The 21515-nt window shown below is 41.1% G+C and overlaps 1 protein-coding gene across 2 annotated transcripts in view; it reads right to left on the bottom strand.

The window, feature by feature from the left end:
* The window catches only part of ENOX1 (ecto-NOX disulfide-thiol exchanger 1), a gene marked incomplete at both ends in the record, with an annotated part of 223766 nt that overhangs the window by 51933 nt on the left and 150318 nt on the right, over window positions 1-21515 (bottom strand). For both annotated transcript variants that reach the window (XM_084234631.1, XM_084234632.1), the window contains one exon: window positions 15915-16099. In XM_084234631.1, the coding sequence (XP_084090757.1) occupies window positions 15915-16099 (185 nt within the window). The remainder of the gene's footprint in view (window positions 1-15914; window positions 16100-21515) is intronic.

Below are 21515 nucleotides of genomic sequence, written 5' to 3'. Positions count from 1 at the left end.
ATCATGCATCTGACAAGGTGATGATATCCAAATTATATAAAGAATACATATACCTCTACAAAAAGAAAACAGGTATCCCATTGAAACAATGGGCAGAAGAGCTAAGTAGACACTACTCCAAAGAAGATATACACATGGTCAACAGTCACATGATAACATGTTCATCATCACTTATCAGAGAAATGCAAATCAAAACCATAATGAGATACCATCTCACATCTGTGAGAATCATGTCAAAAAACCTAGAAATGACAAGTGTTGGCAAAGATATGGAGCAAAAGGAATTCTTGTCACTATTGAAAAGAATGCAAAAACACTAACTCAAAGGGATATATGCTTGATTATGTTCACTGCTTATGGTCCACTCCAAATTATGGAAACAACCTACATGGCCAAGGACAGATAAGTAGATTAGTAAGGTGCAGTATACACAATGGAATATTACTCCGCTAAAAAAAAAGATGAACTCTTACCATTTGCAACAACATGGATGGAACCGGAGAGGATTACGCTAAGCAACATAAATCAGGAGGAAAAAGAAATACTACACAGTTTCACTTTTATGTGGAATACAGAGAAACAAAATAAAGGGACAGAAAAACTGAACCAATAAAAAATATTAGCAATTTGACTGCAGAATTGTAGAGAGCAAAGTGTGGAAGTGGCACAAAGGACTATGGTGCAGGACTATGGGTGTCTTGGCGGTGGGTGTGGAGTGTTTACATGCATCTGAGGAAGTATGTTCCTATGCCTCTAATCATATACAGTGTTGTAAGCCATTGTAACCCCAATAAAAATGTGTATTTTATAATTAGAACTTAAAATGCATTCTTTTAAAAGCTGTTAATTGCTTGCTTTAAACTAAAAGACAATTTTAGAAAGTATCACATCAATGGTACATTTAGTAGTTCCTAAATTGTACTTTTTCCATTTGGTTTTATTAAAATTCACTTATTTATTGGATAATTGTTTACATACAATTGTATTATAACTTTAACCAAGGGATCAAATTTTAACTGACAGGTGACTTAAAAAAACTATTGAAGAGTTAGATTTGTTTTATTATACTATTTTAATTTTTTATAGGCATAATTAAATGTAGAATTCATATAAGAAACAGTTCATTTTTCTGCATTTCTTTCTTGGCCATTATTATCACTTTTTCCCTTTCATGATTATTCCTGAAAATAATTTTGCCATTTTTGAGAACAATTATTTAAAAAAAAGGTCCTCTGAGTGTCAGACGACACTAGGCATACCACTGGCAGACAGCCCAGAGTCTGAGCAGAAGAGGGCATAGTGACCTCGACTTGTTGGTCTATAGTGAGCACCTGCATGAAGACATAGTTTTAGAGACCATTTCCTTTACTTTAATATCCTGGGGTGTGGAGAAAGAGGTATTCAAGTAAAGAGGGTGTATAAAAGATTTGTGTAAAAGACAGTCTTTTTTTGCATTTTGATAATCCATCGGGATTACTAGTCATAATAGATACAATAAGGTGATATTATTATAAAAACAAATACAGGCAAGAATTGGTAAAGAGGCAAAAAGCTGGGCCTCCCCAGTAGGGCAGCGGTTGAGTGCTGGGCTGCGAAGCTGCCTGCAGCCTCTGCAGCGCTGGTTCCATCCTTGGTCGCTGGCGAGTGTCCCACATGGCACTACAGACCTCCCCTGCCACGCCCGCTGCTCCCCTCAGCAGTGTATTTCATCAGTCTGCCTGTTCTGCTCTCCTCTCTGGCCCTGGTGAATTCTCACCCTCCTGTGCTTCTGATTGTGCCCAGTGCTTGTATAAATAAATAATAAATCTTTAAAAAAAAAAAAAAGAGGCAGAAAGCCACAAAGGCTGGCATGGTTTGGCTCTATGCTAAATTGCTGTGTGACTTTGAACAAGTCCCTTTACTACTCTGGTCTCATGAGGAATGATTTCGCATTTGCAAAACCATACATCAATTAATTTTCTGTACACTGAACACAAGAAAAGCAGATACAAATGTGGTCTGGAAGGGGGCAAAACTTATTTTCTAATTCAACTGATGTTTACTTCTTAAAGTGAGATTGGCAGGGTCATCTCAACTTTTTTATTTTCTTGAAATGTTAAACGAAGCTAACAGTACACACTAGTGGGATTACTGTGAGACTAAGAACATCCATTAAGTATGTAAGGCATCTTGGAGGGCACAGAATAGCAGGTTAAATGAAAGTGTTATCATGAATTCTCTTTGAAAAAATGCAGAGAGTAAGACATGGCAAGGTCTCAAGATTTTCACATGAGTCAGCAGTGTTGGGGATAAACGTTCAAAGAGAAAGGTCTGTGGTCCTGGCCCACCCTAACGATGCTGGTGGCTCTGCTTCAGCCAATTTTCAAAACACAGGGCCAGCCAACCTGAATTAACACCATTAATGCAATTCACATGAGGTAGTGTCAAATGGCTTGTGAGGTAGGAATATATCAGTGCTAGTCTCTTCATTGCCTTTGTTGGCAATTCCACTGCAAATGATAATCCAATTTGCTGGGATTTATTTTTATTACTTTTTTTGAAATTATATGAGGTGATCATCACCCCAGCCTCTGGGCACATGTACAGCTGTTAATGTGGAAATTTAAAATATTAACATGCTTTCTAGCCAGGTTGGCCCATTTACTTCAGGCAAGAAACTGATTGAACATCTGGGTCTTGCACTGTGCCCAAAGGGCAGTTGAGATTTGTTCTTCCCTTGGAGGGTTTATAACCTGATCAGAATTTATAGGTAAAAAACCCTTCATAGGTGACTTGTGACCAAATATGGACCAAAGTCCATGTTTGAAGATGGCATATGCTAAGTGATCTGGGCCTTATTCAGTTTAGTAACAGGAGATCCAAGCCATGCCGGTGCCAGCACTGTTAAAGATAAAACCATTGCCACCCATGTCCTTGATTGCAGTTTTAGGAAGCTGCTTTTGACTCAATGGTTATGGAATAAGAACATATGTTTGGTGTCTTGAGATTTTTTTGGTTGAACTCTAAGAGTGAGAAATTGTCATGCTCTATCATGTTCTGCAGTTAAATGAAGACAAATCGGGTTGACAGTTTTATCTCTATATTAGCCATAGAAGTGTAAGGAAGGAGAATTTTTATCTCTATTGAGGGTCTACAAGGTCTTCATCATCTATGTTACCTTAATCCTGATTAACTATAACCTTTAGTGAAGCTTACCTAATGATTATAATATTCCCAGTTTTCCTTTATTAACTCATTTTCATTAGCACTTGCATCTTTAGGTGGTTCTGGAATAAGTTATGCAAATGAGTGAGCACAGTGAGAAGAGGTGTGGGGCAGAGGAAATCTCATTCCCTCCACAAATTTTCAAGTTATTTTAGCACACTTTGGTTGGTCCAAAACCCCACGTTTTAGAAGACCTAGAGTAACTAGAACCAACTCGACATTTCCAAGTCTCACGGGCTCCCTATTCCAGAAACAGCCAGAGAGATAGGTCAAGGCTGAAATGGGTAAAATCAGTCCTCAGGGGCTTTAACTACCCACAGATGATCTGGATGGCTGCCCCTAAACCCTAGACTAGCACAGGTTTTCCCTGTTTCTGAATTACCGATGGTCTTCAAGGAAAACAACAGAAGCAGCAAAAACAAAACCTCAGCAAATACTGCCACTGTGAAATGTGCCACATATCCTTCTATCTGGGGACCAGAACTATCTGTTAAAATAAAAGACAGCATCATCCAACTTGCATAGATCTCAAAATGCAGACAGAAAATTACCATTTTAAGCCAATCTTTTCTGCTTCGGAAACATGAAATATTAGAAGCATTAATGAAGTGCGCTGAATTTCTCAGGCTCTTTACAATAAATGATGTTAGAATGACCATGAATGATTACAGCAAAGAAAGTCTCCCAAAGTGTAAATAAGAAATCAGAACTGTAGATATATGCGTAATCGCAGTATCAACCTACCCTGTGAAGAAGCGTTCTTTCAGCTTCCAAGTCCCCAATCTCCTATGACTGCGCGCATTGCAACGTCTCGCGATGGCGTCTGGCCTACCCATGACTCCGTTATGCAAATTGCAATCACAGGTTTTGCTGACGTCACTGAAAGGCCCCCCTCTTAACAATGACGGCAAAGAAAGGATTATCCCCTGTGACATATAGCTAGTCATGTTTGCATTCCAGAAATAGGGGATCCTACTAAGCTTAGTATCAGCGACTTTAAATTTTTCAAAAGGAAAAGGCTTTTAGTATTTAGACAGGAAAAAGATGTCTGAACAAATACTTGAGGCTGTGCCCTACACAACTCACCTAACCGTTTCCTGAGGCTGCTTATTCTTTCAGGACTACGCGGGTTGCTCTGGATGCGGCCGAAGACTAGTAAACTTCCCAGAACTTTCCTGCCATGACCTCTAACTACAGAATGACTTGATCATTCCTTATACTTCAACAAAGACTTCTCAGAAGCAAAATGAGATGAGATTATTATTTATTTGGGCATGAGTAGGGAAAGCAGCAGAGATTAAGAATCAGGGGGGTTGGTGTAGAGTTTTCCGTCACCTAGAATAAAATTCATGTGGTGACTTGATAATTTGTTCTTTTCTTCATTCATTTACTCAGACAGCTGCTGGGTACACAGTAACTAAACAAGCCAGGTTTTGTTAAAGCCCAGTGTCAGAAGAAAAAAAACCTAACACTCAAACGTGTGCCTGGGGCAACCTTAGCTCCTGTGTCTCAATCATCTTTCAGGGGTCAGGAGGCAGAAATGAATGTGAAAGGAAACGATTCTCAGATGCAAGCACATATGAGGAGGCAGAGCAAGGACATGAGGGTTGGGGGTGGGAGGTAACATAGGGACTTAACCCAGCTGATAAAAACTAAGAAATAAGTGGGCTAGATTGGGGGCTTTCCTAGTTTTAATGTTCTGTCCCCTGTTGTAACAATAGTGGTAAAATTGAGCTCATATCCAGTTCAAATTTTATATCTGAAGCAGAATTTGCATTATCATTGCATTCTGTTTTTTTTTTTTTTTTTTCATAAACTGCAGGTGGGCCATGTAACCTGAACAAAGCACAGGCTTCATGTGAAAAATGACCAGCAAATTATGGACTTAAAATCATGTAAGTCAATCACCAGCTGGGCAGAAAAGCAGACTGGAAAGATCCGCCTAATCAACTCAGACCCACGGGCTCAGGAGGGAGAGGTTAGGCCTGGGAGTGTGTCTCAAGTGACCTGGCGATTCTCTGAATCCAGTCTGAGCTCATGTAATCAGATGTGTTGTGTGAAACTACAGCATGAACCCCCTATTCTTCCTTCTCCCCAAAGATAAATAGGATTACTGGGGGGGGGGAAATGATATTGTAAAGAGAAACTCAGCATGACAGCTTTTTTTATGGACTTTACATTTAGGTGATTACCAGACCTTCCTGAAATAAATTGTGAGTTGCACTGAAGAAACACAAACCACTAGGGAAGAAATATAAACCCTGGAGAAAAGAAGACAGGGTGCACCGAGAATTAGTGAAGGACAAAATTGCAGAGTGCCACTCTGTGTTTAAATGACTGAAATATGTAATGCACTGGGGCTCAGAAAATGACTTACTCCGGCTAAAATGTAAATCATGTTGGGGGGGGATCTACATCTCTAATGACGCCTTGAATGAGTCCCCGAGTTTGTCAATGAATGTCTGACTGGAATACCTGAGCAATAGCTGGCTTAAAATAAAGATGGTGGTGGAGGGCATTAAAAAAAATATGTATGTGTAGGGAGACAGCAGAATAAATTAACAGAAAAAGGGAAGAAGAAAAATGATAATAGAGATTTGGAAAGACATTTTGTCTTTCATTTGTAGACAATACTTGTAAGCCCCTTCCTTGCAAACCTATCACCAGCGTTCAAAGCTTTTATCTTCTCTAGATCTTCCAGAAAATAAAAGCTGTTCTGGCTATTTCCTCAGTGATGTATGTGTGGGGTTTGTGAGTGGGTGAGGGGTGGGGAGGGGTGTACAGAAATGAAAGGAGAGCACAATAACTGGACACAGAACCACCAAATAGAGAAAGTGGCATCGAAGTAAGAACTTCGAGAGGCAGGGACTTCTTTTCAATGATCAACTGAATGAAATGGGTGGTCCATGACGTGAGGACCAGATGGGGTACTACCTTTGGTTAAGTTTCCCTTGACAACTCTTCAGGGTGCTTTGTTAAACAGAGGGGAAAACATAGTCTTTAACTAACCATCTAACTTCTTGGAACTGAATTCCCACTTCCACACTTTGGTTACAATTCCAGAAACTCTCACGGACTAAGTTTGGCTATTGCACTGGTCAAGATTTCAAAATGATTAGCACAGTATGTTTTTGTGCTTGTGGAAGAAAAGACTTCAAAAGGAGACAGCAATGTTAATCGGAGTTTCATCTGGGCAGTCACACCCTGAATGGTTTGCTTCCCTTTATTTACTCCTTTTATTCTTTGCAAGTGTTCTGCGGTGAGCACACTCTTTCATAAAAAGGAAAATAAAACAAAAATTGAAATGGCAAACCAGGATCCAGAAAAGCTGTAATTAATTCCCACCCACATTTCTCTTCCTCTCTGTTTATTCTCTTCATCAGTTAAAGAGGATTTTTTTCCCCTCTGACTCATTCTTCTTTGTTTACATGTTTTCTTGTTCCCCACACTTCTCTCTGCTTTTCCGTCACAGCCTTCATTTCTGATGAGAAGGAAATTGGCTGGTCTTCCTAACCCTCATGCTTCCTCCCCACCCTTCCACATGGAGAAGCCCTGGGGCATGATCCACCCCCTCTACCCCCTCTCCCGGAAACTGCTGCCCAGTTGAGTGCTGAATAATTGCATCAGTCTGGCTGGGAGCATGATGCCTGCTATATACAGGTGACAATGTGTGAGTCAGATTTGCGGCTTGGATGTGGATGAAGCTGCTTCCTATGGAGAAATGAAGTCAAGGCCAGATCACATGGATCCTTATAGAGTCTGTGGCTGGAGGAAGAAACAACAGCGGTCAAAGAGCATGAAAGGCTGGTATGTGTCTGAAGCAGAAGTCCATTTTTGATTTACTACATTTAAGAAAAGATCCATTTCACTATAAATCTGGTACTCTGGGTGTGATATGGCCTGCAAGTCAGGAGGTAAATTCCAAACAAGGCGGTGGAGGGCAGGGTCATTCAAAGGTCATCCAAGCACCATGGCTGACAGTGTCAGGAAAAGCACAGCTCCTTTGTCCTGGGAGTGGCTGCAAGTCTACTGGAGATCTGTTTTTCCCACTTCAGACTTCGAGGAAAACAGCAAAATGCAGAAGCAGAACAATTTTAATGGTCTGCAGGGCTATGCCATTATTTCTAACCCTGGCTCCTACGTTGACTCATCTGTTAGCTTCATTATTTTTAGAAGGGATGATTAGTAATGAGGATGCATTTGATGATCAAATTAATTAATGGCAGAGCAAGATAACTAATGATGAGATGAAGCCTCCCATAGTTAAATTATATGAGGGCTCCTCTTTCCCTTCCCAGAAGTGAAGAGATTTATTTTCACAGTTCAAATTTAATAAAGAGAAGCCGCGCATTGTCTTTTTGTGAGTTCTTATGCTGCTAATGTCATGAGCAAACTAAGGACTGGGACACAGTCAGAAACCAGACCACGGGTCTTTACCAGTAATTTCTCCTCAATCAAGAAGCTCAGGAGGGTGGGACAGTCTTCTGCTGCCCTTTTGAAGAGCCACTTCCAGAGTCCAAGGTAAAGTTGGGGGGTAACAGAGAGAATGTAAGGGCTGTGGTCAAACAGACCTGGTTGGAGTTGTGACTGCCAGGTGCATGCTGTACCCTGGGCAAATCCCGTGCTTTGGTCCAGGGCTCGATTTCTTACCTAAAACACTGGGATCGGCAAAGGACTCCTGAGCTGTGAGCATGGAGTGAAATAACATGCAGGTGCTTCTGTGAGTCAATGGTGGAGAGAAACACAGACTGGGCTTGATAGATTTATTCACCAGGTCCTGAGATTTGCCTTAAACCTCTACAATTTTTAGTATTTATACTTGGAATGTTCAGTCACAGTTTGCATTTGTACAATAAACAGCTTTTCAAACTGTGTTTGCTTACATTTTCTCTTTTTATTACAACAAACCCTGATGGAGGTTGCAGGACCCATTTTCCAGAGAGGAACCTGAGGTTCAGACAGACTGACGCTCGCTAAGTTGTACAGAAACAGCGGAGCTGGAGGTGTCTTTCACCAGTTCAGTGTTTTCATTTTCTTTTGCCTAAGCCTGGCAACCCTTTGGGGCGTGGAGGCAGCTTATCACCTTTCTCACCCTACAGTCTCTGTCCATATAAGCAAGATGCCCAGTGGCCCCTCCTCATTTGAAACTGCAAGAAACATGGGTGGGTTTGCATTATCTTCACTTGTAGTCTTTGTATTTTATCTGGAGTCAAATGGGCTTTAAAATCCCCCACTCCCTTAGCAGAAGTCAGATTTTACCATTTCAAACAGGCCAAGAACTGGGGAAATGGTTGTTTTTATTTCTGGTTCCCAAATGTACCTGACAGTTCAAGAGTCTCACACTGGAAGTGGGGTACACTGTCTTCAGGTATGCCAGGGTATGCAAGCTGCAAATGTTAGGAAGGCACATACCACGGGCAGGGGCCTAGAGAATCGAGCCACCGAATTATGACTGAGGATTTTCATTGGCGGCAAGTGGGTCACTATTATAAAGTGCCACCCCAAAGCACTGAAGAGTGGGTACAAAATGCAATGACACACTCTGAGGGAGCAAAGGGAAAGGAAAGGGCCATGATGGACCCCAAAGTTGGCAGCTGTTGTGAACCCTGATGTTCTGACTTTGAACCTTTTGAAAGTAATGGCAGCTGAATGATGTACATGGTTTATGATTTTCATTCTAGTCCTTTAACATAAATATAGGAAGTGTCTTGTGAGTTTTTGATTCAGAAAGAAACTTCATCTGGGTAGTTTTTGAATCAAATAAAACTGGGGTTTGTCTCTGTAGGCATAGTTTGTATGATTCCAGATTTTTATGTGTGAGTGTGCATTCATACACACACATATTGATATTTTTAACTTTTTAAGATATGTGCACATCAAACTAAAGTCAAAGCCCCTTTCTCTATACTATTTCTACCCACATGAAGAAAATGTGCTTTCCCTGTTTAATGATACTGCATTAGTTTCTGCACTGATGTATCATGTCTATGTATGTTAAAGATACTATAATGTTGTCATATGCATCTTCCATGATAAGTCAATGACCAGGAGGTCATGTTTGTGCTGCTCTTTACTTACATCTGAACATTTTTGAGGTTCATGATCCCTACCTAGACAGAAGATCCTCACAATATATTACAACTTCAATTCCAAAGTAATCGCTTTTAGTTTTCACATTCTATTTCTGTTTGTTTAACTGTGTCACAAAAGTTCTTAAAATAGAATTTGTCATTATAAAAATGTTAAACTTCTTTTCGAGAAATTTCTTTTCCCTTTCCTTGTTCTCCCCATGTTTCTGTATGACTGCTTCCCTTGTTTTTCAGGAAGGACTGTTCTTCCTACGGAGTCTTCTATGATCTCTGCACGTCCTCCTTCTCCCTGCAGCTGGAGCAGCAGCAACTTGTCTACTCTCGACACATCCATTTGATTCTTAGGTCAAGCCTGTTCCATATGATCAACTTTTCCTCAATTCCCTGACACCTTCTCTTGTCTAGGACAAACCCCAAAGACAGACTGGAAGAAACGTTATAAATTTCTCTATCATTATTACATATTTCAGCCTGTTCATGTCACCTTTTCCTATGTGTCTTCCTTTCCCTCCCCCTAAGGTACTTATAATGTGTGTCTGTTTCTTCATCTTGAAGCAACTCTTTATAATGTGCTGCCTTAGTTCCCATATTCCTTTCTCTTAGGCATTGGTACAACATGCTTGTCGTTCCCCCTTGCTCTGTATGTTCCTGGACATCCAGAATAATCTGCAGTACTCTTTGCCTAACATTCCCCTTACTTGAATGAGGCCACATGCTAAGCAGGAATTCACAAAATGGCTGGATTCAAGTTAAAAGCCCCTGAAACAGGTTCCTATTAAAGATGTCAGACACAGTACACATGTATTTGCTTTTTGTTTTTCCTTTCTCCAGAGACCCAATTAAAATGACTGTCGATGAATAAGCTTAAAAAAGAACAAAGAAATTGGGAAGGGAGTTCTTAGTGTGTGACACATCTGGCATTGGCGGATCCCCAGCACTCCTTGAAATGTAGCCTGCCAGTGAGTGAGCCATTGCCTGGGACAAGGATGGCCTGAGGAAACCTGGTCTCAATGAATAAACCCACACTGCTTCCCAGGAAATAACACCAAGTCCTTCATCCCCAAATAGAGATTTCCAAGTGCCCCCTCATTTGAGAAGAAACCTGTAGCATGGAAAAATCAAACAGAGCCATAAAACCAAGCAGCTGATCCCAGGAAAATATAAATGTTTCAGGAACAAAGGGAATTTTCAAAATTACAACTGGTATCCTCAAATATATTTGAGTAGATACTGCAACCACAAAATATGAATAAGATTGCATGAAAGGATCATAATCAAAGAACAAAAATAAGATTTGGAAATAACATGATGATCAAATAGAAACTTCAATGGAAAGAATAAAAGATGAACTTAAAACAGATAATATAATAAAAAGGATAATGGGCATCAACTATTAGCCTAGTAGGTGGGCATGTTGGTAACAAAATAATAACAAAAAATGAAAGAGAGAAATTATCAAAAGAACAGAGGGACTCCTGTAGCAAACTTCTGTTACATTTATCTGTGTTCTCTGCTTGTAGGGCTTCTCCCAAGCTCTTTATAGCACTTTTTTGAAGTCCATGGGGAAGAGCAGAGGGCCTGCTGGGTTTGTGAAGATGTTCACAATTTTTAAGAGGCAAGCTTTTTTTGTCTTTCTTTCAGAAATGGTTGAAAAATCCTCCAAATTTTTTTTTGGATAGGCTTGTTTTATCTGACTTTCCCTAAAATTTTCTAATGAATGGAAACAGACCATCCCTACTGCAGTCACCTTGAACTATAGCCACCTTTACCACCATCAGCACCTTTTACAACTATAGCCATCAGCACCATCAGCACCTTTCACTACCACGGCCACCTTCATCATGGCAGCCACCAGCATCAACACTTGAGGCCTCGCTCCTGCTGACCCAATGATCACCTTGATTCTGACATGTACACATCAGACAGGCTTCATTAACACGAGTTTGGGAGAGGAATTGAGCACATGTTTTTGGTATCTATTTAAAAAGCACTTACTATGCAACTACATAGTTTAAAGATTTCAGAAGACATGCTAAACTTACTAAAATGGTCAGAGGACCTCACAGATGTCCTAATTGCAACACATTTTTCTATTTATTTCTTCATATGTACACCAAAGACCAGTTCTTGACCAACATTTGGGAAAGATGGCTGGGGGTTACTTAATATTTTGGGAAAGACATTGTATTATCTTTTTCTGTCCTGTTTGTAAAATTAATTTAAGTAAATGAGGTTCATAGTAAACAAACAGAAAATCACACCCATGTTCTCTTTGAGTATGTAAAATTTCAGAATGAAAAACAGTTGTTACTTAATTTCTAAAATGGTGTTGGTCATAATGGTTCTCCTTTCCCCAATTTTTTCTCCATCCCCCTTTGACGAAATTATTAAAATAGTTGACCAGCCCTGTTGCTAATGTCAAGTTGAAAGTATTGGAGATCTGCCCACCAACACAGGCTGTTGGCCTAAGACTGATGCACTTAAGGCATTTGCTAACACTATTAAAAAGCATCAGCTTGAAGTATTTATGAGTGAGTCTTTTGACATAATCATCATTAGTCACACAAAGATTTATGATCAGCAGCTTATAATGGCATCTTGTTATCTGAATATTTTTCAGTGCTGTCAATATGATTTACACAGGCATCAAAAATAATTCTGATTTTTAAATTGGTTACTTAAAAATATGACATATTTTGACCTGTCCTCATGAAAGAAAATGTAAATATTGTTTACATTTATGTGTGGCTAAAACCATGATGACACACTTCTATGAACTTATCATGGTGGCTACAAAAGACAAATAGCCAGGCTAAAATAGCCTGACCAGCGTGCCAACTAGAGGACACAGAACAACTGGAATTCTCATGGGGTCCCATGAAAGACACAATGTTACAGACACTTTGGAAGACAGTTTGGCTGTTTCTTAAAAAGTTAAGTGCATTTACCAAATGTCCCAGAAACCTAAACCCTAGGCACTGATGCAAGGTAAATGCAAAATGAAATCCAAACAAAGAGCTTATAAGTGAATGTTCACAGCAGATTTGTTCATAGTTGCCCTAAACGGAAAACTACCCAGACGTCAATTAACTGGTGGCTAGATAAACAAGTCATGGCTTTCCTGACCATGGAATACTATTCAGCATGAAAAGGAATGAGCTGCTCATACATGCAGCAACACAGTTGAATCTCAAATTCATGAAGGTAAGTACAAGAAGTCAGACTCAGAGGTTGCAGACTGCATGATTTCATCTACATGACATTTTGAAAAAGGCAAAGCTATAAGAGTAGAAAACAAATCAGTGGTTGTTGGGGGTGTGGGGGTGACTAATAAGAGACATAGGAAATTTGGGGTACAGGATGATAGAACTATTTCACATATGGATTGCAGTAGGGGTAGTTACATGACCATGTGTCAAATTCATGGAACTATACATCTAAAATGAGTATTTTTATTGTATGTAAATTTTACCTCCACAAATCTGAGAAAATCTAATTCAATGTGGTAAATAAGAGAAGATAAATAAGAATTTGAAGTATATAGATTCTGTTCCCATATACCTAAAGATATAAGGGGAAGCCAACCACCTCACAGTCACCATGGCAAAAACAGGTTAACTTCACTGACAGCTTAAGACCAGGTAAAGGTTATGGTGTTACCATGGATACAGGCTGTTATTACCTTTTGTGTGAAACCTCTAATATTAAACTGTGATGCACATGTGATATAGGGGTAACTCAGAAGCCACCACACAAAGTCACCCAAGGGTTTTTCATTTTTAGGAACCCCGTCCAAAATGTTTTCTTCACAGACACATGGCAAGACAGTGTGGCATTAGTGAACACATCCTTAAGGGATTAAGAGAAAGTTAGAAACTCTTCGACTTAAACTTGAAGGCAATTCTAACCTTTGTATGCTGGTTCAAAGGCTGCAAAAATTATTTTGTTTGTTAGAGGAATCACTTCCCATGGATGGCTGCTGAAACGGTGACATAAGGACCTGCGGTTCCTCTCTCTGTTGCCTTTCCAGGGAGATCATCATTTTCTCATGTGCAGAGTGGACAGTGAGCAAATTGAGAGCTGGTTTTAAAGGTTTTAAACATGGAAGAATTCTTTGTCCTGGGACTCAAATGTGCAAGCGGTGGTAATTCATTCAATATGATTTTAAGGTATAAACTGACTCTTAAAAAGCACATATATTTTAAACTCATACTAAAGACATGTTGCCACAGACTGCCAGCAGCCAATCAACAAGGAGAAATTAAAATCAGAGCAGCTAGTACTGGCTGAGTGAGTGTTTCCTGTGCTGGGAGGGGCTACCCAGCCAGCTCCCACCTTTCCAGCCTCACCCCTCAGGATCCAAGAATCCCAAACAGCCCCAGGCTAGTTCTTCCCATGGTATCTCTTTCCATTCACTCCTCCATTCACCAAGTGCATTGTGACAAACTACTGTGTGTCTTATTGAGTGAATAGTGTTACCTCCAAATTTACATGTTGAAATCTTAGCCCTAGTACCTCAGAATGTGACCTTATTTGGAAACAGAGTCATTGAAGATGTGACTTGTTAAGATGAGGTCTGGAGTGGTGTGGGCTCTTGGTCTTATGTCCATATGGCAAATAGGACTTTGAACACAGCACATGGAGATAAAGGCAGAGAGGGGCTGATGCCTCTCCAAGTCAAGGAATGGCAGAGGCCATCAGCCAACCACCAAAGCTAGAGACACGTGGAACAGATTCTCCCACACAGCCCACAGAGGAACCAACCCTGCTGGCACCTTGATCTTGTACTGTGGCCTCCACAATTGTGAGGAATCAATTTCTGTTGTGTAAATGAAATCAGACACCACAACTCCCCCACCTCTCAAAACAGTCAGCAAAACTATACTAAAAACACATTTCCTAACAAGGAGAGTCTGCGAATGTGAGAGACAAATACCTACTTCGAGAAGGCTGTGGTGCAGGTGGTGGTTGATGACGCTGCTCCTGGTGGACCAGGGCTGGGCCCCAGGGCCCATATTCCCAATGGAGCTCTCCTTGCTTGATGGACCTTACCCTTGCCTCCCCAGACTTCAGATTTGAATCCTGCACCCCTGTAAAGGCTTTTTTGCCCTTAAAATAACTAGGTAATCTTTTCTGGAAGAAAAGATGGCCCTTTGCTTGAGGTGTGGCATAGTAGCCTGCAGCCCAGGTCTGGAGGCAAGAAACGACAGACTGGCCTCCACGGGGCATTGGCTCACGCCCAGTGTGGGGCACATGGACAACCCCGGGAGCCTCACAGCAGCTGTTACACCAATTTCCAAGCACAGGGTCCTGAGCAACGGTTGTAATGACATTTTCCTGGCTGGCTCTGACCTCTGAATCTGCCAGATTTGTCTAACACACACTATGAATCTGCCCCAGTCAGGACTCAGAGCCAAGCTTCAAAAAATTGTCTTAAAATGGCAGGAGATATTTAGACAATTTCTGTGATTGGTCATTAGCTTGTTTATACCCCAGTTCCTGTACCTTTCTTATATCCCTTCCTCCTAATTATTTCTCCCTGCTTGGTTAATGTTACTGCAGCAGTTACCTCTAATCATTAAGACACTTTTGGAGGCGATTTATACTCCTGGACTCACAGAGCAGTCAGTATGGATGGGGAATTTAAAAAAGCACATCCTACTGACCATATATTGCTTCCCATTTTTTTTTTTTACATTTAACAAAAATTTTGCATCATTTTTACAACCAGTGAAATTTATTCTCACCATCCTACTTGCATTTCCCTTGTTTAAATAACATTTGTATATTAGATTTGTATAATCAGAGGAATAATAAGAAAATACCCATGTGTGATGATAATGTATGCTCTATCATTCTAAAATAACTCAGACACCCAAGTACTGTAAACACATCATGTATCAATTGCTGTTGTCAGACAGGAATCTGTTTCTGTTCCTCTGCTCCTAGAGCTTGGGTCTCACCCTCCCCTCAGGGTCTGTGCCCCTTCGCCTTCCTTCAGAGTTGTCTCTTTCTAACCATTTCCTGGAATAGGCATCTCTAGCTACAGTGTGCCAGGCTGAAGTGTGGCATTCTTCCACAAAGGCACAGAAACTGGCCTGTTTGTAAAGTTGCTCATCCCCCCAAATGCCGGTGCTTCATCAATCCATCAAGAAATGTTTTTTAAATGTCTAATTTTTCCTTGAACCTGGCTAGATCCTATGTGTAATGGCAAAGAAGTGGCAGCAATTGAGTTTACCTTTACACTGACTTACCAACAGTGTCCTCTTATAACAACAGCTGGCATGTTGTTCATTTAAAAGTTCCAAGACTGCATCATAATCAGCAAGGATTTTCTGACCATTTTTCCAGGAGGCTTAATTTCATAGACAAACCTTTCCATCACCTGGACTCTCTTCCTTTATTTTCTACTGCGAGGCTGTATTTATTTAGAGTGGCTTTTCTCCAGATTATGCCCTTCTACACACTATCGTTACTTAGCACATTCTTTTCCTAGCAACTTAACTTTGGGTTGTCATTTCTTCCCTTTCCTGCTTCCTGACAAGTGGCTGCCATTTCACTTCCATTGAGAATGCACATCCCTTCTTTTGAGGAAAAAAACAAAAACCTGGGCCCGGGTACCTGCTGCATGCCTTGCATGGTTTGCTGCAGGAACTGGAGCTGCTGGTCCTTGGTGAGGTTTTCTTCTGTTCGGAAAAGCTGTTCTTTCTCTTGTTTCAGCAGCTCCACCTCATTCCTGTAGGCATCCAGCTGCCAGCGGAGACTGTCGTTCTCCTCCTTGAGAGCGTAGGCCTGAGCCGCCAGGGCTGGAGAACAGACACAATGAGTGCAAGTGAGTTAACTGCTGGCTCAGACTGAGGGGGCCTTCTGTGGACACGGGGCTCTCTCACCCAAATTCTCATGCCAGCTTGGAAATAAAACCAAATGCCTCATCCTGGGGCTCTTTATTTTGCACTTGGTGACTATCGCTTCTTTAGGGATTGTTCTCTTTTCTATTTGTCCTGTCTTAGGTATGAATGTTTCTTGTAGGCATAGGATTAATTCCTTCCAATTCTCATCTCTTGACCTCTCCCCCCCAGTCCTAGTCACCTTCTCAGAAATTGATATGTGTTGCTAGATGAGGATGGTATTTGGAATTCCAGGCAGCAATCATCTCTACCCCATTACTGTCCTGTCCCTGCCTGCAGAAGAGCTCAGCTCCTTGGAGTGCTGCTTTCGTTCAGATAATCAGCGGCTCCACAGGTTGAGGCATGTGGCAGCATCCCAGAGGAGAGGGGAATTGATATGCACACCATTCCTCCCTGCTCTATTGCTGGGACAAATTGCACAAATTGTTTTCTCTAACTCCTATCAGAATGGTAACCTAGTTCCATCTGTTTCACCAACAGATTAAAACTCTTTTTCCTTCCAAGGCTTAGTGGTTACTCTGCTTCTCCTTCCTAAAACCTAAAAATCTGTGTGTGGAGATGCAGACCTCACGCACACCTTCTACTCTCTGAGAAACCCAAACAGCTAACCCTGGACCTCACACACCGCAAGGCTTCAGCAACAGCTGAAACGAAACAAAGGGAAGAGTGAGTGGTACCCACCAAAACTGAGGATCAGGAATCCCTTTCTCTAGTTTCCAGCTTATTGCTCAGTGGTCTCTCCAATAATAATACAATAACAATAGCTTTCTGTGCACTCACCACGTAATAGTCATTAATAGGACCAAGAGCTTCATGGGAACTAACCCACTTCACTGCTTCCCCTGCACCCCTGACCCCCATCAAACTTATGCTGTGGAGCTGCTCTTCGCTCCCTTTTTCCAGATGAGTAAAATGAGACATAGAGAAGTTAGAGAACATGTTTTACCTCACAAATAAATAACACAGTCCTCCACACCACGCCTCTGTTTCCAGAGTCTTTTTTTGCTCTTAGTCTCCGGGCTAATTCTTCTTTTTACCAGATTGTTCAAAACTAATCTCAAATTCAAAATGAAAGAAAAATTAAAGCTGACTATAGTGCCAGGAAGGCACAGAGTAGGATCTCTATGATCTGGGCAGATGGGTAAAGGAAAGTCCTGGAGCCCTTGGAGGCATTTCAGGCTTTTCTTGCGCTTTTACCAGGTACGCAGCAGGCAGGGATGCCAGGGGGCCAGTAGGTTGGCAGACCTCCCAGCCCCTGGTGAGTCTTCACTCTTTCTGGGTTCTCTGGTGTTCTCCCGTGGTGCCTCTTGCTATCTCTGCTGCTTCTACCACTGCTACTTTTTCTCTTCTGCTGGTGTCTCCGTGACACCGCCCTTATAAGCCTGGTCTCAGCCCAGGTGTGCCCCACTATGCAGGCCCACACCCTACTCCAGGTGTCCGCCATCAGGCATGCACTTAAGACTGCAGGGATCCATTATTAACACTAATGGCAGGAGGGTGGAAAAGCCTGATAATTATTCATTTACCCTGCACTGACCATCAGAAACTGCATGAGAGATGCAACTTCAGGTCCATAAGAGCACAAAATGAAACACTTCTTGATCTACACTAATTTCCCAATCCCCTCCCCCTTCCCCCATCAATTCATAGAGCCAGAGCGAGGTCAGCAGCCCAGATGTTCTACCTGTATTACAGGGCAGTGATGATGGATCTTTACTGAGAGGTGTTCTGAGACACTGGTGAATTCTCTCCTCAAATATCGAACCTCAAATGAAGTTACTAATAGCTATACAGTTGAGTGTTTTATGGTATTCTATTTTGCAAAATGATAATCTGTGTATAGTACATGCTGTAATACCTATGAAATAAAATGTGCCATTAGCCTGAAGGGCTCAGTTAGCAAACATTGATTGCATATGTTTTCTGTGTTCAGGACTGTATGGGCATCTTGGATCACAAAAGTGGAGACAGAATATATTTCATCTTTCCAGTAGCTTTAAATGCAATAGAAACTGTCAGATGTGAAAGAATAGCCTGTGCCTGGACTATAGTAGGTGCTGCAGAAATGTCTGTTGAATGAATAAATAAGCAACTTTGTGTCAAAGTGTTAGACAAGGTGTCAAAGTGTTGGACTAAGTTCAACAGTTCAGAGAAGAGAAAGACAAATGTAGATGGGAATACTGAAAGAACTGAGGAAGCCCATCTCAATTCAGACTAAGCACAAACAAGAGTCCAGAGACGAGAACTGAAGGTAGACTATTTGGGGGACAGGAAGGCGAGAACTTGGCCAAGAAGGCAAATGTCTATTTGGAAAAGTGAGAAAAGTAAGTGAGAGCAGAGCCATGTCAGGTGAGGGGAGAGGGTGCAGGCGCAGAGGTAGGCTCAATGGGGCGGCCGATGGAGAAGCAGCATGGGCGCTTGGGCAGCGAAGGACATGATGAAGTTGGAGATTTAGGAAGATGAGTTTGGCAATGGTGCGTGGAATGAAACTGGAGGCAGAAGAGAAATAATAAAAGGAAATTTTAGTTCATGTCTATGTGTGTGCAACATCCAGGAGCAGCCAATTTTACAGTTTTCAGGGTCTTATTCATAAAATCAAAAATGACCTAGGGCCTACCTAGGAGGCAAGAGAGAGTAAATTTTAACACCGTGCAGTTCCACCTCAGATCATGTCCATATCCCGAGATGGCAACCCTGACAACTCAGTTTTACCAGTTTATAGGAAAATGGTTATGAGGCATCATTTGAGAGAGGGATGTTGTAATAGGGCAAAATTACAGAAAATGCAAACGATGAAAAAAGTGTTGGCACTACATAAGCACATTACTACATTTAGTAGCATTCAAAGACACTTAAGTCATTTCCTTAGGAAGCTCTATTTGGCCCTTTTTCAATTCAGAGTGGCATTTTTATTATCATAACTGATAGCAGGTGTTTGTGAAGAAATCGATTAGTATGCAGGGATGGAAATTACATTTTCCAAATGAATTGCATAGTCTGCAAGATATGCAGAAATCTGTGTAGCAAAATGCAAGCAGCTATAAAGCATGTGCCAGCAACATTATTTAAATAAATTATCTGAACATAAATACATATAGGAAAGTGCACCCATCTATTATTTTAGGGCCTCTCAGAAGCCTGTGGGATGACACTACTGACAGTTCTTATTCTTGGCTAAACCAAGAGACGATTGTTCCTGCCAAGTAGGATAGGGTGCACTTTGCATTTCTGCAATAGGAAAGTGGTATCACTGTCTATAGAAAAATAGCAGTTGTAACTCCACCCGATCCCCGCCCCCCCCAAAAAAAAACCAGAATCAATACCATAGCCAATCCCATGAGCGTTTTTATAACTGAGGCATATAACTGATTTACGTTCCTGATTAAATGATTTCAAGCTTGATATTTGCAAAAAAAAATTTGGTGACTCATGTGGCAGCAAAGTGGTTGTCTTGTAAAGGGTGAGAAATTGTGTATTGACTCCATTTAATTTCAGGCCACCTGTTTATAAACATTATTCACAGCATGCTATGGCCTATATCTACCCCTCAGGTGGGGCTTTCTGGAAGAGGCTAAATTATGTTTCTTGAAACAGAGGTCTAAAAGAAGCAAAATCCTAATAATTTCTAAATTAATATAATCTCTCAGTGTGTCCACAGTTCAGAAACTTGAAAGGTCCCACTCTTTTATTTATTTTTTTCTCTTTAGTTTTTTCTGAGACACTGGATTAAATTGAACAGTTTTGAAAAATGTGTAATCAGGCTTCTGTGATAAAATTTACCCCTGAGAGATCATATCACAAATCCACAATTCAAATAAGCATAAAGATTAAAAATAAACTACAGCATGTGTCTTCTGGTAAGAATCCCTGAGGAGTGCACTGTTTTAATAAATGGAATATGTAGCAGAGGGGCACCTCATGTGGATTACCAATTATCAATTAAAAAAATACAATAAGACACTTTAAATGTGAACTATATCATGAACATAATTAAATCCTCTTTGGGTGATTTTAAAGGTACTGCTGAACCAGTGGTGCTCTGGATCATCACAGATTCATTCATCAACCAGCTGCTCATGGAGACTCTCAAAGCAAGGAGCTGAGGCTGACACAGGACAAGGCCAGGGCGGCACCCGCTTGTACTTGGTCAGGACCTTAGAAAAACTCTATTACTGGAATTTTCTGATCAGGTCAAAATAAAATAACAACATTGGAAAAACTTTTCTAAAAAGTTCAATTACATTTCAAAAATTAGCATACTGCTAAAATCATCAATGACATTTGATCCAAGATTACACTGCATTGCTAAAGAAGAGGTTTAAAGATCCTAGTGATCAGTGCCCCCTTAACTGATTCTACTATTCTTTATAATATTCTATATAATTCTATTATTCTTTATATTAATTATGATCAAAATGACCACCTCCTCAGTCTCCTGAATTCCTTACTATGTTTCCATGGGAACAGATAGTGGCAAGCTTACTTTCTTTAAGTAAATAATCTGGCGAAAGCCTTGAAATCTCTCTCTTACCATCCTGAGCCAGCCTCGGAAAAATAATTAGCACAATATGAAAAATGTAAGTTGTTTTGGGTTATGTCCCAGTAAGCTGACAGTATGTTAATATATTTTTCATGCCCAGGCAAGATGTAACTAAATAATAAAACACTTTAACATACTGTTTCTAACAATATCTGGATTTCTCAAGAACTGTTCATCTTTGTGTCTTTGGGGAACTCTGCATTTAAGATTCTTCTTCACTTTGCCAGATATCCTCCTGGGCATGGGTGGGGACGTGGGGGAGCTTGCTCCATTGTGATTCATTCCCATGTGCAAGGAAAGTCTTTTTTTAAGGATTTCCTCAGCTGCTGCCCAGACAGGCAGGTGCAGAACACAGGTTGATGTGGATGGGTCGAAGACCTGGACCCACATTGTGTTTGCCTCCAGTCTCTCTGGCCCAGTGACATGGGCACTCTCTGGGCACCAGTGGCCCCTGCATTTTGAGTTTCCTTGCAGGGCCTCTGGGGTCCACAGTTGTTCCTCGGTGGCAAGGTTAGTGTGGTACACCAGCCTTTGGGCTTTTCCTTGTGTAAGACAGTTTTGCTCCTGAGAGGTGACAGCCCAGGGTTGCCAAGGATGGTTGTTGCGTGTGTGTTTGTAGGGGGAAGAGGTGATGTGTGTTTTCTCCCACACAATTCCTCATTCTCTTCCTGCTGCTGGGACGGACCTGGATCTCTGCATCACTGCATGGAGGAAAGATGCCTGTCTACCAGGAACATCTGCTCGGGACACTTCTGTGACCAAGCAAGAAAATTT

Source organism: Talpa europaea, assembly GCF_964194135.1.
Source record: "Talpa europaea genome assembly, chromosome: 6".
Classification (NCBI taxonomy): Eukaryota; Metazoa; Chordata; class Mammalia; order Eulipotyphla; family Talpidae; genus Talpa; species Talpa europaea.
Note: the sequence above shows the minus strand (reverse complement) of the source record. Positions and strands in the feature narration are given on the sequence as shown.